We start from the raw sequence: 27,351 nt of genomic DNA, 5'->3' as shown, positions 1-27,351 counted from the left end.
TGATACCTGCCATAAATATCACGATGCTCGATACTAAAACGATACTACGGCGAAATCCTAAGATATCTGGAGAAGAAAGGACTCATACCTCCTCCAAGTGTATTGAGTCATTTGTGTTGAATTTGGTGCACTTTTGTAGTGTGTAGGTCAATTCTGGGTTCTAAACTTCTAAACTTCCTACATAATGATTATTTTTTTATAGTCAGTAAAATAGTAGGCCTACTTTCTGTGATTAAGTCCTTTATTGTTTGTTATAGTTAATTTACATTGTGTTGTGTTTTGGCAATAAAGTAGCTTTAAATAGCCAAACTAGGCTAGATCAAGGTCAGTGTTCAAATTACTGCATGCAAATCACTGAATGCTATGCAGAGGGGGCTAATCTTTAGGCCATCTGATGTACAGTATAGGCTACCCTAGGCCTTCCCGTGTTCATGGGATTTCTTTGACAGTTGCAAAGGGGAAAATGTGAGGATAGTCTTCTTTGCGCCCAGTGTACAAGTACGACATTCCAACCACTCAGGTCTTCGTCAGATAGGCTTACACCATTACCTGTTGCAATATATCTGTGTGCATTACTACATTACGTCTATTTCTTTGATAACATGATTTGCTAGCACGTACTGTAACAATACGCCGCTATTATTATTAGGACTCAACACGCTTATTATGCTGTGGGCTTTAATTAGCGCATTTCGGGTAGCCTATCCTACATCTGGGCAATAATTATTGAACAAATTGCAGTCTACATGCCATGACAAATATTACCAGTAGTAGGCTACTGACCGAACATGAAATAGATCGTTTACAAGTTATGGTAATGTTATTCTGGCGTGAACATTGCGCTTTCATCACGTTAGCACCCTATGATTACAGCTCGTTATGTCTCGTCAAAATGATTACAGCTCGTTATGTCTCGTCAAAATTCATTGATGAAGGAAAGTTCGCTTTATCCCAGAGAACCATACTCGTTTCACGTAGGCTAGACTAAAACATAAGAGAAGAACTTGGCACTAACCATCTAGTCGTGTTTTCTATAGCATATTTGTTAACCTGTCGTTCTTTGAACTCTTTAAAAATGTTGGGATATGTCTGCGAGGTGTTTTGCCAAGTTCCATGCGTAGCCTACTGCTTTTAAATGACTTTGTGTACCTGATGGCTTGCCTTAATTCGCGATGTATCCGAAATAGTTGCAGATTTCACTGCACCTTTTGTTTTATCCACAAGGCCTAGAACTGTCGGCAAAGAACTATGACGTTGGCTGCGCACTCACTCACTCAGAGCTGCCTGCTTGACACGCCCACTTGCCTAGATACGTGAAAGGAGCAGTGAGAACAGCAGTTCACACAGACACAGAACGTTATTATTTTAATAAAGTATCGATTCTAAAAACGTCTGAAATCGTATCGTTTTTTGCGTGAAGGCATCGCGATACCTTTTTAGTATCGATACACCGTGCAACACTAACACACACACACAAATATAATGTATAGAAATGTTATGGGTGTCACTGCCAAAACTGTGACAGGCACACAAGAGTAGAGGCAGAGGGGAAGTCATCGTTTTCAAAGAGATTTAGAATTGCAGACTAATGAAGGATTAATCCAGAGTCATGGGGATCTATCATGTCGTTTATGCTACCACTGCGTGTTGTCTTCTCTGGGGTAGGTTTGCACTTTTTGCTTTTATTTTGCCTGATTGATTGGCCGTCGGCTATTCTGTTCCGTAATTATAAGAGTGTTTCAATGGTGAAATGTCCTGTGCAGAGAGCTAAACTGAAATCCCCCAATGTTTCTTCAATGGAACAGTATGGAAAAAAAAAAACTCTATTGGTTTTCCTGTGCTAAACAAAAGGAAAACATATTTTCACAGGTGGTATAGATTCCTTGCATAAGTCTGAATCTCTGATACACCTGTGTGAAACTCCTTTGCACAATTCTTCAATCAGCAATCATTCATTATGCATATGAGATGTTGCTATTTGCAACAAAGGACCCGAAAAGTATCATCTTTATGTAACATGCTGTTTGACATGCATTTTGACATTGTAAACATTCTCTAACAAGAGTGCAAATCAGTTTGCAGTAAGACTACTATTCATTGGCTAAATGTTTGTCCTTCCTCTGTCTCTTGGTGCCCTACACACAGTGCGTAATGTGTGTGGGGGTGGTGGCAGCACTGAACACTGTGCTCTGCTCGCTTGTCTCCGCTATTTTATTTTTTTTTCGCGGAAGTGAAAGCGTCTCTGGGGTGACTGGTCCACGATCAGGAAATTTAGTTTTTGACTCGAGACATGTCAAGTCATTACAAGTCAAAGAGGCAAAGTCCGAGTCAAGTCTTGAGTGAATAGTATTCAAGTCCAAATTGAGTCGCAAGTCATGCGGAATTTGATCAAGTTGAGTCTGAAGTCATTAAAATCATAACTTGAGTCTGACTCGAGTCCAAGTCATGTGACTCAAGTCCCCATGTCTGGCAATATGGCCGCCAAGTGGAGAGACTTTGATGTAGTGGAGAGACTTCTAGAGCTCTAGGGGGAGCCAAGTGGAGAGACTTCTAGGACCTCTAGGGGCAGGGTCGGACTGGGAACAAAATTCGGCCCTGGCAATTTTCTCCTGGACCGGCCCACTACTGGACCGACGACCCCCCCCCCCCCCCCCCCCCACACACACACACACACACAAGCCCACCAATACCAAAATCCCCCCTGACCCCCCCCCCCCATAAATAACAAACACACAGTATCATGCTGTAGCAACACTTCATAAACTGAACCCAGGGGCGTCGCCAGCCGATATTACCGGGGCTTCAGCCCGGGGTAAATTGAGCTCAGCCCGGGTAGCCAATTTTTTTTATTTAACTTTTTTATTTCGTTGTGCATTCTATCCCTCGTAGCCTGTTAGAACAAGGAATCCCAAACACTAAACTCTGACAAGGAGAAGCAGAACGGGCGGGGCGGGGCTGGGCTGGGGTGGGTGGAGAGCGGCAGAGGGTCGCTTCGCGGTCTGGTCTGAGATCAGATCTGTGCTCTCAACTAACGTTACTGCTGTCAACTCACTGGGTGGTGCAGCGTCATAGGTTGCAGTATGTTGAGAAAGCAGACGTGACATGGCCAGCAAAAAAACTATTGAAACTGTTTGGCTTTTTCAAACGAAAGGCAAAGGGTAAGAATTCATGTTTGCAAACTGAAATATAAGCACGAGGCTGAACTTGGCACCAGATTCATTTCCGCGGGGGAAGACCACTTTCAGATCGCGGGGGAGTTAAGTTTCCGTTCCACCATAAATAATGCAATTTTCTACCTCGTCCACAAGGGGCCAGTGTTGACCGCAAATCCGCGATAACACAGGCATGTGCCTGTTGCAGATGAACAGGCATTGTTCACAGACGTTCAAAAGCCTGTATATCTTTTTTCTGTTAACTCTACTGCCGAATGTTTTGAGAAATGTTGCCTTTTGTGTTCTATTAAATAATTTGGTAATTTAGAGGGGGGGGGGGGTTTATGTAGAGGGTGGCAGATTATGTCGTTTTTTCTTTATTTTCTGTGCTGGATCTTTTGATACATGTTGTGTTATGTTTTTTTCTATTAAACAATTTTGTCCATTTTACACTGGGGGGGGGGGGGGGGGGTGGTATGTAGTTGGTAGCAGATTTTGAAGTTTTTCTACAGTAAATGTATTCCCTACGGCCTACATGTCATTTTGCATCGGACTTTTCAACACATTCTGAAACTACACTCTCTCCTCTTTCCAATGACACCCCACTTGTGAAATTCTATGGTTGAAAATGCCCTTTTTTGCCCCTCTGAAAATATAATATGTATTTGTGAAATTGCAGAATCTCAGCACTTGAACAGGGACAGATAGCCCATGAAGGATTTTGCAAGGGATATTTCACCACATTCTATATCTACACTTCCTCCCCTTTCCAATGACACCCCACTTGTGAAATTCTATGGTAGAAAATGCCCTTTTTTGCCCCTCTGAAAATACAGTATATATTTGTGAAATTGCAGAATTTCAACACTAGAACAGGGACAGATAGCCCATGAAGAATTTTGCAAGGGATATTTCACCACATTCTGAAACTACACTTCCTCCTCTTTCCAATGACACCCCACTTGTGAAATTCTATGGTAGAAAATGCCCTTTTTTGCCCCTCTGAAAATACAGTATATATTGGTGAAATTGCAGAATTTCAGTACTTGAACAGGGACAGATAGCCCATGAAGGATTTTGCAAGGGATGTTTCACCACATTCTGAAACTACACCTCCTCCCCTTTCCAATGACACCCCACTTGTGAAATTCTATGGTGGAAAATTGGATATTTAGCCCCTCTAAAAACAGTATATATTTTGTGAAATTGCAGAATTTCAGCACTTGAACAGGGACAGATAGCCTATGAAGGATTTTGCAAGGGATATTTCACCACATTCTATAACTACACCTCCTTCCCTTTCCAATGACACCCCACTTGTGAAATTCTATTATATATTTTGTGAAATTGCAGAATTTCAGCACTTGAACAGGGACAGATAGCCTATGAAGGATTTTGCAAGGGATATTTCACCACATTCTATAACTACACCTCCTTCCCTTTCCAATGACACCCCACTTGTGAAATTCTATGGTAGAAAATGCCCTTTTTTGCCCCTCTGAAAATACAGTATATATTTGTGAAATTGCAGAATTTCAACACTAGAACAGGGACAGATAGCCCATGAAGGATTTTGCAAGGGATATTTCACCACATTCTATATCTACACTTCCTCCCCTTTCCAATGACACCCCACTTGTGAAATTCTATGGTGGAAAATTGGATATTTAGCCCCTCTAAAAACAGTATATATTTTGTGAAATTGCAGAATTTCAGCACTTGAACAGGGACAGATAGCCCATGAAGGATTTTGCAAGGGATATTTCACCACATTCTATATCTACACTTCCTCCCCTTTCCAATGACACCCCACTTGTGAAATTCTATGGTGGAAAATTGGATATTTTGCCCCTCTGAAAATATAATATGTATTTGTGAAATTGCAGAATCTCAGCACTTGAACAGGGACAGATAGCCCATGAAGGATTTTGCAAGGGATATATCACCACATTCTGAAACTACACCTCCTCCCCTTTCCAATGACACCCCACTTGTGAAATTATATGGTTGAAAATGCCCTTTTTTGCCCCTCTGAAAATACAGTATATATTTTGTGAAATTGCAGAATTTCAGCACTTGAACAGGGACAGATAGCCCATGAAGGATTTTGCAAGGGATATTTCACCACATTCTATATCTACACTTCCTCCCCTTTCCAATGACACCCCACTTGTGAAATTCTATGGTGGAAAATTGGATATTTTGCCCCTCTGAAAATATAATATGTATTTGTGAAATTGCAGAATCTCAGCACTTGAACAGGGACAGATAGCCCATGAAGGATTTTGCAAGGGATATATCACCACATTCTGAAACTACACCTCCTCCCCTTTCCAATGACACCCCACTTGTGAAATTCTATGGTGGAAAATTGGATATTTAGCCCCTCTGAAAATATAATATGTATTTGTGAAATTGCAGAATTTCAGCACTTGAACAGGGACAGATAGCCCATGAAGGATTTTGCAAGGGGTCTTTCACCACATTCTGAAACTACACTATCTCCTCTTTCCAATGACACCCCACTTGTGAAATTCTATCCTGGAAATGTGACCTTTCCACCCCTTAGAACATATAATATGTATTTGTGAAATTGCAGAATTTCAGCACTTGAACAGCTACACACATCCCATAATGTCCTTTGCATCGGCTGTTTCAACACATTCCGAAACTACACTCGCTCTTCTTTCCAATGACAACCCCCCATGTGAAACCCCCATCGCATAAAATGGCTTTGTTTTCGATTAGAACTCCCATGGCCTATTTCTCTCATTGCAGTTTTTATACACTAAAATTTGTCCCTATTGGTCAAGACTGATTTTTTGCAAACAATTCCACCATATATGAATAGTTGAATCAATGACTTCCTTCATGAGCAATTCCATCCAAGAAAATAGGCTTTTTTAATTTCAAAATCCTCAAGCTATTATTCTGATTGTGGCTTTCAACACTACATTTTCTCCCTATATTTACGCTTTCCTATTATTCGGGACCAAGCACTGTAGGCACCCATTATGTTTGTAAATTTTTCTATTATTGGGGGCCAAGCATCGAAGCTGCAAGGCACCCACTGTGTTTATATGTTTTCCCATCCTAAGAACACACAATAAATGTGGAGTCTTTTTACCACTGTGGGGGCGCTATAATCACAGGATGTAGGCTCATATATCAGCAATGCTTTCGCGTACCGAAACAAAACTTGGTATATGGACTTAGGACCCCATCCCGAGGACACACAATATATTTGGTGACCTTGGACCACTAGGAGGTACTAAAGTTACAGGAAATGAGCTCATATCTTGGCAATGCTTTCTCGTACCGAAACCAGACTTGGGTCATGGATTCGCCACACAATAATGTTGGTGATGTTTGGTCACTAGGGATAGATTAGATTAGATTGGACTCAACTTTATTGTCATTGTGCAGAGTACAAAGTCAACTAAATTCAGACACTGCTCTTGCTTGCTTGCCTGCCGGTTCACACTTCACCCCTCACTCTCAGTGCAACATGCACCTCCGGAGGTCTAAGCCCGCTCTGCTCCCAGTTACCATTGAGGGGGTCAATGTGGAGGTGGTAAGCACTTACAAGTATCTGGGGATACATCTGTACAATACACTGGACTGGTCAGTCAACACTGAAGCACTCACAAAAAATATGAACACAATTCCCCCATCCTAGCATCTTTACACTGGCTACCTGTTAAAAGTCTCATTGATTTAAAAATATTACTTCTAACATACAAAGCCATAAATGGCTGGGCACCTATATTAAAGATCTTTTAGTACCATAATACCCACCTAGACTGCTACGATCACAGAATACTAGACTTCTTGTAATCCCAACAGTCCCTCTCCATCAATTTTATTAGCAGACACCCTCCCTATTTCCAAGTCTAGACTTAAAACATACATCTTTAGTGCCTCCCATAGTTAGGTATGGTGTAGTGTGGAACTTCTGGGTTTTTATTGGAATGGACCACCTCTGCTGTGTCCTCATGTGACTGGCGCCCTAGTCATGCGTGTCATGGTGGCAACTGACTACCCTTCACCATGCGTTAGGTATGCTGCTGTAGCATAGCGCTGTCATGGACTTTTCATGTGTCACGCCGTACAACTCTGCTTCTTTCTCTCTCTCAACTCCCCCTCTTACCTCTTGTCTTTGTCTTGCCATTCAACTCCCTCTTCTCTCCTAGGCAAGTTCAACTCCCTCTTCTCTCCCTCTCTTGCCTTTTGTCTCTATAGTATAACACTATATAATACCATTGATATACTTATTAATACTAACCATCATGACTTATAGTAATACCTACTATTTATCTCTCTTTCTTCCCTCTTACCTCACTTGTGAGATAAACTATTACCAGTCATCAGCCATCCTTTTGTTGGCCCTCATCGCACCTGAAGTCCCATCCCTATGATGACTGCCCTATGTGATGACCCTGTGCCCCTTCAGGCCTTCTCCTGTCAGTGCACGGGCAGGGCTGGGCCTGGTTGGGCTAATACCCTCATTGATTACACCTATGGTTAGGGTGGGGCTATATTAGGGGTTCCCTATCTTTCTGACTAGGCATTTTTCTTACTTCTTGCAGGCACTCACTTTGATTCTGTCACACTTTGCACTCTCCCCTCATTTTTAACTCTACATCTCTTTCTCTTTCTTTGTCTTTAGGCCTACTTCACTAGCTTCTTTGCATCCATACATCCATACACTCATACACACACGCCACCACTCCCATTCATTTCCCCCTAGACATTTTGCTATTGGTAACCTTGTGCTTTACTTTAATAAATTAATATATTTGGTTTGAACCTTGTTGTCCGTGTCCCTCTTTATGTTTCGATCTGGGAACGAGCTGGCCGTAACACTTACCATTGCCTATTGCAGTCCCCTTGTCTGGATTCCTAGCCCGTGCAGCCTAGCTACCCAGTACTTGACATATGACAATTCCTAATCCCTATGGACAATACATGCCCTACATTGGACTATTTGAATTTCCTGACACTAAATAGGATTCATGCATACATCGTACTGGTTATGTAACCATTTTAACTCTTTGTAACATACCTCAGGTTGTTGTGTTCTATTTTGTACACCTAACTAACCTATTCATTTATTATGTATACAGCACAGACCTTACTGCCCTGTAACTGACCCTAGGCAGATGGTCAGGCCCTTGAGTCTTGTATCCACTCAAGGTTTCTTCCTATATGTATCTCCAATTGTGGAGATACATATAGGTGTGAAAAGTGGCCTGAAGTGAATAAGTGGGCTGAGTAGAATAAGTGTGCAAAGTTTGAGCATTTTACTATGTACATTTGTATGTGCTGCCATGGACTCCCATGGCACTAGAAAGAAGCATAATAACAAATCCTACTAGCCCTATAGGGTCCCTACGCAGCTTCAATGCTTGCCCCCCAATAAGACAAGGTAGAAACACTAATGGCCCCAAAAATGACAGAAATGTGGCAAATTACTTTTAAGTGATAGGGACCAAATGTAGTGCTGAAAATGTATAATCAGAAAAATAGGCCAAAATAAATTTCCCATGACAAATGGGAAGTCTAGACCAAATTTAGACCAAAATAATACATTTCTCAAATACATTTTATTTTCAAGGGCCATTCTTAACGATAAAATTTCATATAGGGGGTGTCATTGGAAAGAGGAGAGGGTGTAGTTTCAGAATGTGGTGAAACATTCCTTGCAAAATCCTTCCTGAGATGAGTATGGCTGTTCAAGTGCTGAAATTCATCAATTTCACAAATACATACTATATATTCAAAGGGCAAAAAAGGGCATTTTCCACAATAGAATTTCACAAGTGTGGTGTCATTGGAAAGAGGAGAGAGTGTAGTTTCAGAAAGTGGTGAAAGACCCCTTGCAAAATCCTTCATGGGCTATCTGTCCCTGTTCAAGTGTTGAAATTCTGCAATTTCACAAAATATATACTGTATTTTCAGAGGGGCAACATATGCAATTTTCCACCATAGAATTTCACAAGTGGGGTGGCATTGGAAAGGGGAGGAGGTGTAGTTTCAGAATGTGGTGAAACATCCCTTGCAAAATCCTTCATGGGCTATCTGTCCCTGTTCAAGTGTTGAAATTCTGCAATTTCACAAATACATATTATATTTTCAGATGGGCTAAATATCCCATTTTCCACCATAGAATTTCACAAGTTGGGTGGCATTGGAAAGGGGAGAGAGTGTAGTTTTAGAATGTGTTGAAAAATCCGATGCAAAATGACATGTAGGCCGTAGGGAATACATTTACTGTAGAAAAACTTCAAAATCTGCTACCAACTACATACCCCCCCCCCCAGTGTAAAATGAACAAAATTATTTAATAGAAAACATAACACAACATGTATCAAAAGATCCAGCACAGAAAATAAAGAAAAAACGACATAATCTGCCACCCTATACATAACCCCCCCCCCCCCCCCCCCCTCTAAATTACCAAATTATTTAATAGAACACAAAAGGCAACATTTCTCAAAACATTAACAGAACAGAACAGAAAAAAAGATATACCGGCTTTTGAACGTCTGTGAACAATGCCTGTTCATCTGCAACAGGCACATGCCTGTGTTATCGCGGATTTGCGGTCAACACTGGCCCCTTGTGGACGAGGTAGAAAATTGCATTATTTATGGTGGAACGGAAAATTAACTCCCCCGCGATCTGAAAGTGGTCTTCCCCCGCGGAAACGAAAGTGGTGCTAACTTCAGCCTTGTGCTACTTAGCCTATAGCTAAGTGACTCGGTGCTGCAAGGGCAGCAATACTGGTGCGATACAAAGTAGCCTAAAGACATTTTTCTAAACACAGCATGGTAAGAAAGAGTTGTGCGTACAGATGTCCTCAATTAAATTTGTATTGAGTCTTCACACCTGCCTCATACCAAAAAGTATGAACCAAAAACCTGTAAATATGACGTGTCAATAAAAGTTTTGAAGTAACTATTTGTGTTCATGTATAATGTCTCACTGTGATAATGGGTGTATTTAGAGCGACAGGTAGCCTAGGTTATTCCTTCAATTAGCCTATTATTATGATAATGCATCCGGTGTTGACAGGCGAGTTTCGAGATTTGAGTTCAGCATTGTTCAGGACTAGGCTAGGTGATAATGATTGCACCTGGGAGAGGTAGGCTATTCCCTTTATTATTATAATCACTATGATAACGCATTATATACGGAACAGGCGAGAATGCATCTCGATCAGCAAGTGTTACTGGGTTTCGCCCGAGCGTTGTAGATAGATACCTTTAATTGGCTCTGGGTTTCGCGATTTGATTTCAGCATACACTCATTTTTAAAAGATGCATTTAATCCGAAGTCATGTCAGCTCTCTATGCAGGGAGTAGGGCTGTCACTTTTTATTCGAACATGACGTGACGTGAAATATCTGTAGTCGAACTATAATTAAACTATTCGGTTTTTAGTGCTGTGTAGCGCATTTCTACAGTCTATGATTAGTTTTATTTTATTGTTTGCCATCTCATTCAGTGCTATATGATCCAGGGCTCATGACCAAATCAAGCCAGTAGCCACAATGAGCCCATGCAGCCACCCTGTTTCGACAATCAAAGGTAACGCACAGAACGGCCAGCAGACAGATAATTACGTCCCCAACTCATCTAAAATGTGGTGTCTTGAAATACTTTGGGTTCTACACCATAGATGGTGAAGTGACCGTTAATGTTAAAGAATGTATCTGTGGATTGTGGCTTTACTCAGGGTTGCCAACTCTCACGCATCTGGCGTGACACTCACGCTTTCAGCACCAATCTCACGCTCTCACGCACACTCAAGAAATGTCACGCCAAATCCATTCTTTTTTTTTTTGCAATCCGTTCATTTTTTGTTGATGACTAGACTAGCCCACAGCATTGTTTCTAAATGACAGGATACGAGTTTAAGGCATACATATGTCTAGACCAACAGCAGGTAGGTCTAATATCCGCCTACAACGTTCTCAGCGCAGTTTTCTCTGATTGTTGATTCGCTGACTATGGTATTTTAATCCGGTCCGCGACACCTTCACGGAACACGCTGCTATTTAGACATGAGGCAGACCGACATAAAGTGTGGCCGCCCATTCTTCTCTAGGAACTACTCGCGAAGTAGCCTCACAGACATCACATTAAATAACTTTTTCTCATCTTTTATAAGGTGCTATATCCGCTATTTGCTGCGATAAACGGTTCGCGAGAAAAATAAATTAACTTTCAAGAAATAATCATATTAGGCTACTATAGCTCTGCGCTCATTTCAATTCCTATAGGAGGAATATCTCACAAACCTTTTGTTCCACACATGACAAACCGTAAACCAGAATAAACAGCAGACCTTACCGAACACAAAGGTTTAATGCAATCCCCTGTACAATAAGCCGTTCCAGAGTAATCCGGTTTTGAAATGGTAGCAAATTTCTGGGCTTTAAGTGTCTTAAAACTGAGCTGTGCTTAAATACCTACATATGTGTAAATATTAAAATCAGAGGATATATAGCTCATGGCTAAGAGTTTGTCGATGTAGCCATATTTGTTTTCACAAAATGCTAAGCATGCATGTATTTAAGTGTCTTAAAAAAGTGTGCTTATATTGGTCAATGCATAATTTCATAACAGGCCAAATAGAAAATAAATGTTAAATATACTGTAGCCTAGACATAATAATAAAATCAGATGATGTAGGATAGTTTAGAGTTAGAAGTTGGATGGCTCCAGAACTCACACCAGTGGATTGGGTCTTAAAGGAGCCACACCACTTTTATGACACTATAGCTGTTCTGTTGACCTTTAGATTTGTTGCTACTGGGCATGAAGGGCAGGCCAATTATGAGTTCTGTCCAACATTGATGGTAGGTTTAGAAGAAAAGTCAGCACATTTTAATCATATTGCAATACCAATAACCGTAATCATTTTAGTCATGATTTTTCATCAAATGTTCATACTGTATCTCTAGTGGCTGGTAGACTTTGGAATCCACCAGCCACAATGGTAGGTGGAAAAAAATATTTTAGGCTATTTCCATCCCTGATACATACGTACACTCATACACACATTCATAAGTCTCAATCTGTCCATTTCTTTCCACAAAACTCCCCAGAAGTAATCATTTAAGGGGTTATTTTTCATTTTTTTCTACTGAGCTACTACCTTTTTCAGGTGGGCAGGGGGGCCCTTTTCATGTCTGTGCCCAGGGGCCCAGTGGCTCATAATCCTTCCATGCCACGGGGTTAAAACACTGGTCTTGTTTTCAAGTGCAATCAATAATTTAATTGTACATTTTGAAGAAACTTAAATCAGGGATTATACTGTACATAGCAAAAAAGTCAGGGGACAGACATTTTTAAAATTAGGTTTAGGGAAAAATTTAACGCACACGCACTATGACTTCACAAAATCTCACTCCAGCCAATCACCCAAAGTTGGCAACCCTGGCTTTACATCGGTCGAAGTTGACTCCATGTCGTGGTGTCTCACGTAACTCAAAGCCAGGGACGCTTCACTCTCCAACGTAATTGTTCGCTCCTGTATAAACATGGAAATGTAATATTAAAGTAAATATATGAAGAGTTTGTTTACAAAAAAACAGATAAAAGACAGATAAACATAGAAAATCATGTCTTTTTTGATTAAGCAGAATTAATCTAGTCAAAATTACTTCCGTTTGGTTGATATTACTTGAAATGCAAAGTTTCAAATATTATTTTTTAACTAAGATGCACTCATTTCATTGAAGATGCATTTACATATAAAAATCTGTGCTTGTTAGAGTTGCTGCAGCAAGAGCATCCAGACAGCTATAATGCTACACTCTGCGGGGTATCTTTAAAATCATGCCCCAGAGTTTTTAATTTCTGTTGCTTTAAATGCACTTACCGATCCTTTGGTAAAGCCAAAAGACAAAAAGCGCTTGTGTAGATTCTCCTCCTGGCTCTCAGCATCAGCACCACGCAGCTGGACGTAAATGTAGCTCATGGTGCCAGAAAAGGGGCGGGTTCCTGTGTGCACCATCACTGTGTAGCTCACCATGGCTATTCTGCATAGGAGTGGACACAGATTACTTAAAGAAGACAACTAACATGATGAAGACACTAAATGACAGAGAGAGAGTATGTGTGTATGCATGTGTGTGTGAGAGAGAGAGAGAGAGAGAGAGGGAGAGAGTTAGTTAGAGATACATAGAGAGAGAGAGAGAGAGTCTCTTTCCTCATTCTCTCACAAAGTTGATGTTGCAAGATGCATGCCAACATTTGATACTAAATTAAGAAGCAGCAGTAATCTGTGGTTGCCAAAACAAATCTTCTCTCACACTCACAGACGTTTGTACATTTGAAATTGGATGGGAGTATTTTTCCCTGCTGATATCCTGATGTTATTGTGCCATGCACAGTGCCCCAAAATGATGTGTGTAAATGCCGGTGAGAGTGTAAATGTTGTACTTACACTGTATGTGCTGCTTAAAATGTCCCATTTTACAGTGAACTTGTGTTCCCTTTCCTATCTTCATGTTAGTGTGCATTTTGGTAAGCGATTAGATGTCTTGCCTTTGTTTCAGGCAGGCAGAGAGACATACAGACGGACAAACAGACTCACCAGAGTTACAGACAGAGGAAGAGACTCACCTTTGTAAATATCTTTCTCTCGTTCAAAAATAATGTGTGCTGTTGTGGAGTACACACAGACCAAGAGGAAGAGATGCTGTCTGAGAAGAGCTCTGGACATGCAGCTTAATATGGTGTGTTCATTGGGAAATTTGGCTTTGTGTAAACCACATAGGAAGTTGTGCAATAAACTGCCCTCTTGACTTACAGCAGTGAGAGTGTGTGGAGTCTCCTATTCTTGTGTGTGTGTTAGGTTTCTTTCAAAGGAAAGAAAATAGTCATGCAAAGTACTTATTTACAGTTTATTTACATCGGAATCTCAGTGTAATCTCTCCACACATATTAGTAATCCTTCTCACGGATAATAAAGAATGTCCACTCTCAGGTTAGCACACACACACACACCTTTACTTGACCAACTTCAACGGTGTACATTACACACACACCACTTGCATCACTTTACACAATCCTTACGCAGTGACTTGTATCAACACAAGCAGCACAAAGACAAATCATAGTCACTCTAGGACATCTTCTCAAAATTCTTCACAATATTCATGTGTAACCACATTATATGATAATGCATATTATGCATACAAGCTTTTCATTTTGAAAGGCATTGAACAGCTTTATCCATGACCTCACTTTCAGTTATATTTACTTTGGTCTTCAGTTATATGTACTTATGATTTGGTATTCACTTAGTATGTATTGATAAGGCTATTACAGTTATAAAAAATACATCTTTTTAAATGGCAACACTATTTTCCACATTTCGGGGGCTCAGATAGGTGTACGGAAACTCCAGCTTCTTGTTCCGCTCCTCAATAAGATCAGAGAGCTCTCTCAGATCCTTCTGAAAATCTGCAATGATCTTGCAAGGGACTTCTTCATCAAACAGATCTTCTGGGAAACTTCCCAATATGTGCTGGAATGTTTAGAGTGTGGTGTAAAACAAAAAAAAAGTTACTAATAAAAAAGTTGATAATGACATGTATGACATAAAAAGCAACAGACATAAAAATGTAGGCAATAGTTAATATTATATCAGTCCCAGCAGCAACACTATATGGCACTAAGGCAACAGTTTGCAAAATGTCTGACATGAATAAAGATTTTCTTGGAACATAATTAACATAGTTTGTTTTTGTTATCATGTAACAATAAGACAATGGAAACCACCGTCAAGCAGTATAATAAAATGGAACACACAAGAAAGATATTCAGAATTTTAAAAAGATGGATTTTTTTCACTTTTGTTAAATTGAATTTGCAGTTTCAGTGAAAACATGCAGTTTGAACAAAAACTCACCTGATCTGAAAATGTTTTGCTCAGCAGGCTCAGGACAGCCATGGCATTCACTGTCGTACCTATATCAGGTAAAGTCTCTAGAATGGTGTCCATTGTGGTTTGGCCTTTCTCCTTGGGAGGGGGCTTTCTGAGGGCAGTGGGGTAGTTGGGCATCCAGCCGCCAAAGTCAAACTGCATGGGGCAATTGGACGCAAGAGTGTTTAGACACGAGTTAAAAAAAGAAAAATGGAATGTGGACGTTGTTAAATTACCTGTCCGCCAAAGTCCAAATGAGGCGTACATGTCACATTTGGGTCAGATATTTAAAACAAGGAAGTCCAGTGCACCACTATCCTAAGTTATAACATGGACAGTGTGTATGGCCTGTGTTTATGGTAGGGAGGTTTTACTTTGCCCATTGGGGTCTCTGAGCTCATGTGTTATGGACTAAGGTGTTGATCATCTTTGCATAATGTTGATTCATAAAATAACATTGCTTGGTTTGGAGAGTGGTCAGGAAGCATAAAGGGAGGTTTTCCATTTCAGCAATAAGCCCATAGAGGCCGTAGGTTACACTGACTTTAGAAAAGCTTACTGTAGTAGCGTTGTTAGTCACGACACGCAAGCAGAGTGCCTAAAACCCCCCTTAGCTGTTCTAATTAATATATTATATTCTAATAAAGCTGTTCTTGAATTTCCCCTTGGGGATCAAAAAAGTATCTATCTATCTAATGAAAATGAAGGCACAGTTTTTATAGCCATACATGCGTGTTCACTTTTGGCTCCTTGGCTATCAATTTGGTAACGATAACGGGCTATTTGACGTCTTTAGAACACTAAACATGTCAAATGTTGAGTTACTCCAGTCTACATTATTTGATGTTAATCACTCCTAAAGTTAACTGATGGCTAAATAACCAAAAATTGTTTGCACCTCCAAATGGACGGTGACGTAGGTCTGTGACGCGAGTTTGTGAAAGAATAGAACAAAATTCGGTCATGGTGTATGTTGGTGCTGGATTTTACAACGGCATCAAACGCGATTCAGCAAATCATAATCAAGGACCGGAACAATCCGTTTTAGAATTTCCATTGTGGCCTCTGAGCTTATGTGTAGAGCATCTTCGCATAATGTTGATTCATAAATGTCACAATCCTGCCCTGGATCTCTAGATCCAGGTTCATGTTTCTTGTGTATCATGTGTACTGTATTATGTTCCTGCCCTGTATTGATGTCTTTGGATTTTGTCATGTCTCCTGCTCCTTGTCACTTCCTGTGTCCTGTAGGCTTCTATGAGGTTCTCATCTGTCTTTTTGTCTATCCTCCCTTCCTTCTCTAACTCTAACAGGAAATCAAACAGGTGTCTCTGATTGCTGGCAAGTGTTGCCCATAGACAGTAAACGTGTTGCCCCCCGCAATATGGCGGCCGCGTTTACGTATGCCACCTAATAGAACTCGAGCCCAATGCGCTATCTAGCTTTCTAATATCTATGGTTGAGATGTCCTGCTCACTCACACATCACTTTTAAGAGATATCAATTACTGATGATACGGCACAGCACCTCAGGCTAGAATAAACAGACACGCAAATTGCAGAGAATATGAGCTTATACCAAAGCCTAAAAATGTACATAGACTCTTCCTACTTATTGACCCTGATAATGAGATAATGTTTGATAGTTCTGGAGACATGGATGAATAGTTATTATACAATGTGGAGGTATTTAAGGATTAAGTCCCGCCCTCCATACAAATGAATGGCGGAGGCTAGGCTAGTAAATCCAGCCATTTCATAGTCAACACCATATTGAACAATGGATCCAGCGCCAGTCTCTTGTCAGGTCGCGTGCCATGTTCTTGTCTATTGTCAGTCTAAGTGTTTGTATTCTCGTTAAGTTTTCTGTAAAGTTTATGTGTGAAAGAAGACACGTTAAAATCTAGTTTAATACCACTTCGGTTCCACTGAATCTGCGTTTGGGTCCAATCTGCTATCCTGGCCTACTGGCCCTGACAATAAAAGACAACAAGGCAATGGTCTGCTCTATCTCAAGTCAATGGGGGCTTTCTGAATGCAATAGATTAACTAGGCATCCAACTGCTAGTGTTTAACTGAAAAGGGTCGGCCTGGGTTTGATTCTGAACACACTGATGAGAGCCCATGGCGCTTTTGGGTAAAAGTGTCTACTAAATCTCAGTTCACTTTAAAAGGGGCGATCATTTTAGAATCTGAACCAAATAGATACACAGACCCTTTTTTAAAAGTTTACCTGTCCATTGTTGACAGCAGCATGTTGAGCGGATGCAGTGAAGATCACCATGGTAACAAACTTGATGAGATCGCTCACTGTCTGAAAAGACTCAGGTACGCCTGTGGAGGAATAAGACATCGACATGTAAATAAAAAATCTGCACAAAACACAAAACAACTCCATCAGCATAAAAGTGCATTCACATCTGTGAAACATCAGATGACGACAAAATGAACTGAACACCATGCAGTCATGACAGCACAAGGAATTGGCGGCCATTGATCGATCCGTGTGTGTTCTGACATTCTAAATTCCTCATGAAATACCATGAAATTCCCCAGTTTTTCCCATGAAAGTGTTGGGTGACATTTACTAAAATATATTTGAAAATATATTTTAGAGTTTGGTCTTTTTTATTGGTAATTATTTTTTTTTATTCCTAAAAGACAGTATTACTGCACACACCTGTGCTGCTCCTTTCCAGGAATCCATTGGTGAAGATCTCTCTGATCCAGCTCTGCAGTTCTGTGTCCTTCTGCACATGCTCATCAGATGTGTAGTAATGTTGCAAGACTCCTGTTACATACCTGCACATGACCACATGATTCAGTGTCTTATATAGTTGTCTGTATACATGAAGTCATTGTGAAAGTGAACAGTGAAATCATATTTAAATAGTTTGACTCTTTTTTAAACACGCGCGCACACACACACACACACACACACACAAATAAAGGGGGGGGGGGGGGGGTACAATTGGCAACCCTACTCTGACTCAAACGGTAAGCATACTTGTTGATGATGTTCCACAGTTGTATGCCATCATCTCTGTAATAGTAGTTGGGGACGTCCTCCAGGCCTCTCTCAGAGATGTTCTCAGGCAGACAGAGGGAGCTGTAGGTCAGGGAGGAGGTTCCACGCTTCAGCAACTCAGGCAATGACTTTCCGCCAATGCCGGCATTCTAGGATTATACATAATGAATTCATAAGGATAAAGTAAAAAATACTGCAGTTTACCTAACATCATGATCAAATATTAGATGAAACTAAAATGATCCTTGTATACAAATATACTTGTATAGTTTATCTCTATTGCTGCTGTCGGATGGAAACCCAAGTCCTTACTTGTGTTTTTTGTTTTGTTTTTTCGATGCATTGTTGAAATATTTTTTTACGTTTTTTTTCTGAAAATGAATGAATTTGGACATACAAGGTTTCCACCCGACAGCAGGGATCATATCAACGTCTATTTTTTACGGTTTCATTATGTAAAGCTGTATGAGTACCAAGGTAATGGCGCCATCGTCGGAAATCAAGCGACTTCTTGCCAGGATGTTGATGTGGAGTGTGTAGCGGGTGTGGGGAATGAGGAGCTACAAGGAAAACAGTAAAAACAGTTAAGAGAAAGTTCAGCATGTGGTATACAGACAGTTCCTAAAGGCAAATTAAAATAATAATATACTTGGAACTAATTAGATAGATAGATTCAGAGAGTACTAACAGCATCTCCAAATTCAAATGATCAGCCCATGTGATGCTCTATTTTTCTAATCATTCTTGGATATTTTTTGTTCTTCTTTTGGTAATAGGCCTCACACCAGCTAATGCACGTGAGATTACACCTGCAGATTCAATACCTTGAAAAGAGGGTGCGGGGATGGGAGGTTCCGCAATGTTGCCATGGCAAACACCTCAGACAGAAAGTGAGTTCTCAGCAGGTGAGAGTCAAGCTCTTGCATGCTGAACTCTGCTGCCCGCACAAAGATCTTAGCCAGCAGCCAGTCATGCTTGGGGTCAGTGGGCAGGAAGATGGGGGTTTGATGGGGTCCAGCCATTTGCCCTAACTGTGGAGAAATTACAAATCCATGAAACTAGAAAAGTGTGACGTTTATACTAGAGCTGTCAAAATAACTGATTAATTTTGATTAATTAATTTGAGAAACAATAACTGATTAAAAAAAATAGCGCAGATTAATCGATTCCGTATGACCTTTGACCCCGAGCCATTCTAGTCAGTAACCATTACCCTGTAAAATGAAGGAGAGAGAAGAAAATGTACTGCCTAGATCATAGATTGGAACATTTGCTTTTAAAAAACGGTCTGATGGTGTTGATAAAAATAAAGTGTTGATTAAAATAAAGTCCTCTGCAATGTCTGCAGCAAGGAATTTGCATATCACCAGAGTTTGTCAACTCTAAAGTCGCACATCAATGCAAAGAAATAGTGTTGACATTGAGGGGAGTGTTAATTTATTTTCATTGTGTCCTCAGGTGTGGCCTGAAATGCCTTGTATGTGAAAAAAAACTTCTTCCCGAAGCACTTATGAATTTATTTCCTCAGCATATTAGGTCATATCATAGATTATTATGAACATTATTTGAACAGTGAAAATAATAATAAAAGAGTTTTTGAACTTTAATGTCACTAATGCTGATTATTCAATGATTCATTTGAATTTAAATATTTAAAATACTTTCACAGCAAAAATGATATATGTGATTAATTTAGATTAATTAATCACAGAGTATGTAATTAATTTGATTACAATTTTTAATCGATTGACAGCCCTAGTTCATACACAGTGCAAACAAACTGTTTTAAACTCTAAAAGATTAGATGTTTTTTTGGTCTTGCCTATTTCTCCTAAACATACTTGAGGTCAATTTCTCCTAAACAATTGAGCTCAGCTAGGCTTTGACTGTAACATGAATTAAAATGAATAACAATTTAATTCAGTGTCCACCTCTATTTCTCGTGCATGTATGCATTCCTCCATTTTGTTCACTAGAAAAACATTTTGAAATACTACATTTTCTTTTTATTTTGCTACATTTCAAAAGTGTAATGTGTTTACCTGTATGGCGAGGGGCAGCATCAGACCCTGAGGGTTGCAGTAGAGCAGGACCAGGGGAGCGGTGTGATACTGCTGCCTGCCAGCAACTACATTTCCCACAAGCCCATCCAACATCTTGTAGTCACACAGGAAGATGTTCCCTTTCTGAGTGGTTTAGTGTAGTGGAGGGCAAACAATACATAGTCAGTAAATATAGAAAAAGAGTTTAGCATCAGACATAACATGAACTAGCTTCACACAGATGAAAAAACAACATATTTGTGTTGGTCTCTTTTTTCTACAAACATTCATGATTGAAGCTACACTTCAATCAGTCCAGTCAAAGGGGCCTTTGTTGGCCATGCTACCTTTCCAGCAACTTGGATTTATCATTGGATTATTGGATTCATGCTTTTTATGCTTATGCTTTTATGCTTAAAAAAAGAGAAATATTTCTTATCAAAAAGCCTTTCAGCAAATTAAATGTAATTAGATATTTTCAGTTAATTTGCATAATGCTATATACTGTGCTCAAATCTACTGATTTTTCCCCAAAGCTAGACTGTTGACCAATGCGTTGCCTACCGCTATCTCTGCCTTCAAGGTGGTTTCTCCTAGAAGGCCTTTGACCATCTCCTCTGTGACGAGGAAGTTCTCGGGCACCTTTGAGCAGCGCTGGATCAGCATGGGGTTTAGGCCATTCAGGAACTGGTAGCCAAAGAACTCGTCCTTGTCCCAGTTGTCCTCAACGTATTCTGCAAAGCATTCCATGTAAGAACATTTGCAACAGATACAGCCAGTGCTATGTTCTCATTATGCAATTATGCACATCCAAGTACGATGATTACCAATGGTTTTGTTTGTGATGTCACAATGGATCATGTGCAGCTGGTCGATGCTTTCCCAGGATTCTCTGTTGTCAGCTAATCCATTGAGCTTCAGATAAATTAACCTACACACACACACACACACACACACAATAATGATCTATAATTATAATTGTGAGCGTCTTTGAGGTAATATATATAAAATATATATTATTACTAATGTAGAAGGAGGCAGCACACCCATCCACAATCAGAATGTAAGAAAAAGATGGGTTAACAAAACACAACACTTAGACACTTACTGTGTTCTTGCCGTATAGGAGAACTCTGTCTCCTTCGAGAAAGAGAATTGGAGTTCCTCTGGCAGAAGCATGGCAGATTCGTAATTGATAATCCGGGGCAGGTTCTCAGCATACACACTCCACCTGTAAAAGGAATATACAGGAGAAATGCAACGGGTGCTTTAAAGGAACCTGTAAGATTGTGGCCAAAACTGGTACTGCAATCACTTTCAAATTACTATAGAGCGGTGTATCCCCGTCCCCACCCCCCCTGACTCGAGGTTGCTAACCCGGATGCCGAAACACTATTGACTTAGTGTGATTAGTAGATAGGTGGAGGGTGGCGCATCAGGCCAAAACACAACATCAGTTGAGGGCTGCAACTTTTTAAATGACAATATCCTGGCCGGACTACTGTTGTCAGTGATATAAGTATTTGAAATGAACATGATTTCTTAATGTCTAGTGTCATATCAGGGCCATTTTCTGATTAATTGAAATACATTTCTTACATATGGTTCCTTTAACTTAACACCAAACAGACACTTAACACCACACAGACACTTAATGTCACACACAGTTAGTTTTGGTGTGTTGCCCACATACCTAATTAACTTCTGTCGTCCTTCTAGCTGACTCGTCCTTGTCTTTTGGGCAACTGGGTTGGTGTCCTGGAACACAAGCAAAGCTGAAATAGAAATGTAATCTCAGTATACAGGTCAATATTATCTGACGGACTGATTTGTCCAAATTTTGACTGAATGAAGGTGTTACATGTGTGTGAATGACATGGACTAGAGCCAGAAAGAGTAAGGACTCACTATTGTGCTTTTCCCCCCTTCTTTTTGTTTTTATACAGAAGTCTGTTTTCTTCCAAACAATACACCAACGTGTGTAACACACAAAATGTGTGTGTGTGTGTGTGTGTGTGTGTGTGTGTGTGTGTGTGTGTGTGTGTGTACCCCTGAATCTGTAAACTCATGATAGATAGATAGAACTGCTTTAATCTACTGGATTATTCAGAAGATTTGATTCCTAATGTAACTTGACTAGTAAAGTGGAATCAAATAAAGTATATAAAATGTGTTTACACAGAACATTTCCAAGATTTCACCACAGAACTTTCAGGTGCACCAGTAATATGTGAATTGAGGCCATGCCCTGAAACAGGAGTGCCTACCTTTGGCAGGTCTTAACACAACAGTCTCACTGCTGCCAAGCCAGCGGTAACAAGGAAACAAAATTGCATCCCCCTCAGGCGTCTTCACAGTGATCTTATCACAAAACCATTGGTTGTCAAGGCCCAAAAATGCCTGGGTGCGGAGCTTTAAATAGATGAGTTCGCCTAGGGACGCTTCACACTCCAACGTAAATGTCCGCTCCTGTATAAACATATGGAGATGGAGTTTTGAAGTAAATATATTAAGTTTGATTTATGAGTTTGCTTGCAAAAACACATACACAGATACAGATAAACAATAAACCATGGATTTTTTGATTAGGCAGAATTAATCTAATCAAAACTAGATGTACCGCAGAGCGGTACAAAATATGACCGCCGCCCAGTCCAGCACATTTTTTCCAAAAAAATAAATCATGCTGAAAGGCCTATATGGTTCTAACTGTCTCACTAAATTGCATTATCCACACTCAATTCTCACTGATATCTGCTAGACCAGTGTTTCTCAAAGTGTGGTCCGGGGACCACTGGTGGTCCGCAAGCTATCCCAAGTGGTCCGCAAGCAGACGTGGTAAAAAACAATATAGATGAGTTGTTTGCAATATTGAACCAACTTCCAAACAGTTCTGCAACACTGCCTATGTAAGCTATGCCAATTTAAATCATATGAATCCTCTAAAACAATAAGCAAGGTGCAAAGACAATTAGCAAGGTGGTTCAGTGAGTAGGCCTATTGTGTCTATTAGCTAGGTGGTCCATGAGTTTTTTTTTACTGGTTAAGTGGTCCTTGGTCTGAAAAAGTTTGAGAAACACTGTGCTAGACAACAAGTACCAAAACATGATTAGTTCATAGATTTCACATGTAAAATTCATTTTATACAACCCCACCTCCATCTTGCCTGTTCATAATTCTGAGAAATTCTTGAATTGTGTACATGTGTGCATGTACATGTTTATGTTATGTGTGTGGGTGTGTGTGTGTGTGTGTGTGTGTGTGCTTGTGTGTGTGCCTGCGTATGTGCCTGTGCATGCAAGCGTACATATGTCTACTGTGTGAGTATGTGTCATACGTATGATTACTGTGAATGTATGTGTGTGTGTGTGTATCTGTTTGTGCACATGTGTGCACATGAAATGGGTTAACATGACCCCTGGAGGCAAACATACAAAAAAAATGGTCCTCCTAAACCCTACGGTTCTCGAGATATTCACAGAAAACTATGTCTGCCCTACCCTCCTCTGGGGGGTCCAGTCCAGCGGGGTGGCTACAGATCAAAACAAAAAACAATGGTTCTATGCTATCCATGTGGGGTTACATGCCCACCAAGTTTCGTGTACCCCGGTCTTTCAGTGTCCCGGGAATCATTGACGGAAATTTGGGCATGCGAAAAAAATAAAAAATAAAAAAATAAAAAATACAAATCTGACTAAACCTATATGACCGCCGCTTCGCTGCGTGCGCGGCGGTCATAATAACTTCACATTGGTTGATATTGCTTGAAATTCACAATTTAAAAAAATTAATTTCAGAAAATTAATTTATTTCATTCTCTCAAAAGAAACAAACAAAATCTGTGCTACCCAGTTAGTTGTTGCGGCTAACAGCATCCAGATAGCTACAGTGTGACACTATGGGGACATCTTTAAAATCATGCCTCTGGATTTTTTGTTTTTCTGTTGCTTTAAATGCACTTACCGATCCATTGCAAAAGTCATGAGAGAAAAAGCGCTTGTGTAGATTCTCCTCCTGGCTCTCAGCATCAGCACCACGCAGCTGGATGTAAACGTAGCTTGTGGTACCAGAAAAGATGCGGTTTCCTGTGTGTGTCGTCACTGTGTAGCTCGCCATGGCTATTCTGCAAAGGAGTAGACACAGATTAGCCTACTTAGAGAAAATACAGATGTGATGGAAACACCAAACAGAACCCCACATTAAAGTCCAAAGAGAATTAGAGAGAGAGAGAGAGAGAGAGAGAGAGTGAGTATTTGTGTATTGTGTTTGTGTGTGTATTGGTGTGAGAGTCTCTATTCTCATTCTTTCACAATGTTGCTGTTGTAAGATGCATGATGATCTTTGTTGCTAAATTGAGCAGTAAAGAAAGAGTAATCTGTGGTTGCCAAAACAAATATTTTCTCACATTCACAAAATACATTTGCAATGGGATGGGAGGATTTCCCACCATGGATATCCTGACGGTATTGTGCTGTGTGTGCACAATGGGGGGAATTCTCCCATGTGCGTAAGCTGTGTAAGTAAAAACGTGTAACTAAGCGCTTTTCAAACTGCAGGAATTCTCCCAACATTTTTTGCGCGACAGAGGGAGTTACACGTTTTGGGAGGTGCAAACCCAATCTAGGTGATTCTTATGTAGGCTATACAACTCTTGCGCGCATTCTGCCACTGGCTTAAGCACTGGACTAAGCACCTTTTCAGCTACGCGCTCCAGAGGGCTGTATTAAGGTCGGTCGAGCGCCACTACAAGGTGAAACCAGTGCTTGAAGTGGGAAAAATGAAGTAGGCTATCAAACCCGTTTTAACCATGTCATGGTCCATCCATTTCAATAACCTGGCAGCTTCAAAAATCTAAGGCTGAACGTTCAGTAGACCTAGTTCATAAAACAGAGTAGGCAAACCTTTTCTAAATCGTCATAAGCCGATGACATAGGCTACTGTAGTTGTTTAACTAACCCAACTCCACACTTGTTCTCTGTTTACAGTAGGCAACATTACGCGTCATTTCACTCAGTGGCCACACGCACAGCATGTGAATCTGCAAGACACCAGCCTGCTGGTGGTAGTTCACTGTGATAAAGATTAAAACTATAGCCTGACAAGCCAGACTAGGCAATAACATATTTGCTGCCGCTAGGGTGCGTCTAGATTCCTAGGCTATTAAAATTAGCTCTGCATTTAATCAATAAGATGTAGCCTTATAGCCTATGATCTCTGTGTAGACAATAGCCTAATGACAACTGAAAAGACCTATCTGTCTGTGCCCTGGCTACAGTAGGCCTACAGTACATGCACTCCTATTGAATTTTCAGGAAGAGACTCACCTACCTTTAAAAAATAATGTGTGCTGTTGTGGAGTACACACAGACCAAGAGGAAGAGATGCCGTCTGAGAAGAGCTCTGCACAATCACATGTAGCTTTCCTTCTTAAATACTCAGATGCCACACATACCTACCTGCCTAACTACCTCTCAACGATTGCGTAATAGATACAACTTCATGACAGTTCTTCAACCGGTTGAACAGGATTGAGCCTTTGTACCATCTTGCCAAGCCAGACCCCCCTCATTATGTTAATATACTTAGGGGCCGTTTACACGAAACCGCCGGGTGGATTTTATCTTACCGCTTTCACACCTTTAACGACTCCGGCAAGAAAAAACCTTGCGTGTACACAGAGGTGTAACCAGCTAAGTGTGCTGTAGTGCATATGCCAGACCAGTCGATGGCGCCGCTGTGCAGAAGCTTCACGATAGTTTCGCGTGAATCGCGTAGAAGAAAACATTGTTGAAACAGTTTGTTAAGCCAGAGAATGTCTAATAAGTGCTCTGGTTAAGCAGTCGCATGAAATAAGGAGACTACAGACAATTCGGTTTTCAATTCAACTGTTAAACTAATAAAGTTCATTTTCAAGGTATGTGACTGCTATGTGAAATTTCAAATGCTTAGCCTACGCATTGCATTAGGTCTGAGCACCACTGGAGAAAACACTAACAAGCAGTAAGCTAATGTTTAACTAAGTTAAGCTAACGTGTGCTTCTAACTTACCACTAAAGGCTGATAGGCTACATTGTGCACATAAATCATGTCAGGGGAAAGAAAGACATTTTAATATGATAAATAAATGGTTTGGTTTGTTTTGACAAGCAGCATGTCAGGTCGAGTGCCGTGGCTGAGTTGAGAGGTGGGGCTATGTCGTCATAAAGTTGCCGGCTTCGCACCTACAGGCCGTCTACACGGCACTGTCTAGCCAGCGGTCTCAAAAGTTCCCACTAAGGAAGCCGGTTTCAAAAGCTATCGGTTTCAGTCTCCTAAACTGCCGGCGTCGTGTACACGCAAGGCGTAACCGTTAACAAAACCTCACCGGTTTCACAAAAACCGCCGTCGTGTGCACGGCCCCTTAGTGGGAACTTTTGAGACCGCCGGCTAGACAGTGCCGTGTAGACGGCCTGTAGGTGCGAAGCCGGCAACTTTATGACGACATAGCCCCACCTCTCAACTCAGCCACGGCACTCGACCTAACATGCTGCTTGTCAAAACAAACCAAACCATTTATTTATCATATTAAAATGTCTTTCTTTCCCCTGACATGATTTATGTGCACAATGTAGCCTATCAGCCTTTAGTGGTAAGTTAGAAGCACACGTTAGCTTAACTTAGTTAAACATTAGCTTACTGCTTGTTAGTGTTTTCTCCAGTGGTGCTCAGACCTAATGCAATGCGTAGGCTAAGCATTTGAAATTTCACATAGCAGTCACATACCTTGAAAATGAACTTTATTAGTTTAACAGTTGAATTGAAAACCGAATTGTCTGTAGTCTCCTTATTTCATGCGACTGCTTAACCAGAGCACTTATTAGACATTCTCTGGCTTAACAAACTGTTTCAACAATGTTTTCTTCTACGCGATTCACGCGAAACTATCGTGAAGCTTCTGCACAGCGGCGCCATCGACTGGTCTGGCATATGCACTACAGCACACTTAGCCGGTTACACCTCTGTGTACACGCAAGGTTTTTTCTTGCCGGAGTCGTTAAAGGTGTGAAAGCGGTAAGATAAAATCCACCCGGCGGTTTCGTGTAAACGGCCCCTAAGGAAGCCGGTTTCAAAAGCTATCGGTTTCAGTCTCCTAAACTGCCGGCGTCGTGTACACGCAAGGCGTAACCGTTAACAAAACCTCACCGGTT

The 27,351-nt window shown here is 40.7% G+C and overlaps 1 protein-coding gene, 1 long non-coding RNA gene and 1 pseudogene across 2 annotated transcripts; all 3 read right to left on the bottom strand.

Moving 5' to 3' along the window:
* LOC143123348 (uncharacterized) overlaps positions 1-27,351 on the bottom strand; it is a 685,973-nt pseudogene that overhangs the window by 496,201 nt on the left and 162,421 nt on the right.
* On the bottom strand, positions 12,188-13,863 carry LOC143123882 (uncharacterized). The gene is made up of 3 exons (XR_012986936.1): positions 13,790-13,863; positions 13,044-13,203; positions 12,188-12,692 (listed from the first exon to the last, which is right to left on the bottom strand). It is a non-coding gene; the product is annotated as an uncharacterized LOC143123882 (long non-coding RNA).
* Positions 14,087-25,808, bottom strand: LOC143123380 (polyunsaturated fatty acid lipoxygenase ALOX15B-like). The gene is made up of 15 exons (XM_076284748.1): positions 25,493-25,808; positions 24,128-24,287; positions 22,432-22,633; positions 21,858-21,939; positions 21,273-21,395; positions 20,992-21,095; positions 20,729-20,898; positions 20,165-20,308; positions 18,947-19,153; positions 18,596-18,682; positions 18,102-18,271; positions 17,775-17,896; positions 17,328-17,428; positions 15,081-15,251; positions 14,087-14,696 (listed from the first exon to the last, which is right to left on the bottom strand). The coding sequence occupies exons 2-15, from the start codon at positions 24,278-24,280 to the stop codon at positions 14,517-14,519; spliced, it is 2,016 nt and encodes a 671-aa protein (XP_076140863.1). The 5' UTR covers positions 24,281-24,287; positions 25,493-25,808; the 3' UTR covers positions 14,087-14,516.

The sequence above is a fragment of the Alosa pseudoharengus genome, unplaced genomic scaffold (assembly GCF_046254945.1).
Source record: "Alosa pseudoharengus isolate Yale_2024_CS ecotype anadromous, Long Island Sound unplaced genomic scaffold, YU_APseudo_1.1 YU_APseudo_1.1_scf_1, whole genome shotgun sequence".
Classification (NCBI taxonomy): Eukaryota; Metazoa; Chordata; class Actinopteri; order Clupeiformes; family Clupeidae; genus Alosa; species Alosa pseudoharengus.
Note: the sequence above shows the minus strand (reverse complement) of the source record. Positions and strands in the feature narration are given on the sequence as shown.

Excerpts from the sequence above, each read along its gene's own strand:
- LOC143123380 (XM_076284748.1), bottom strand. The coding sequence starts at position 24,280 with ATGGCGAGCTACACAGTGACGACACACACAGGAAACCGCATCTTTTCT. Across the intron at positions 20,899-20,991 it reads CATCACAAACAAAACCATTG|AATACGTTGAGGACAACTGG; the intron begins GTAATCATCGTA and ends AATGCTTTGCAG. Across the intron at positions 17,897-18,101 it reads CTGTGGAACATCATCAACAA|GTATGTAACAGGAGTCTTGC; the intron begins GTATGCTTACCG and ends GGTCATGTGCAG.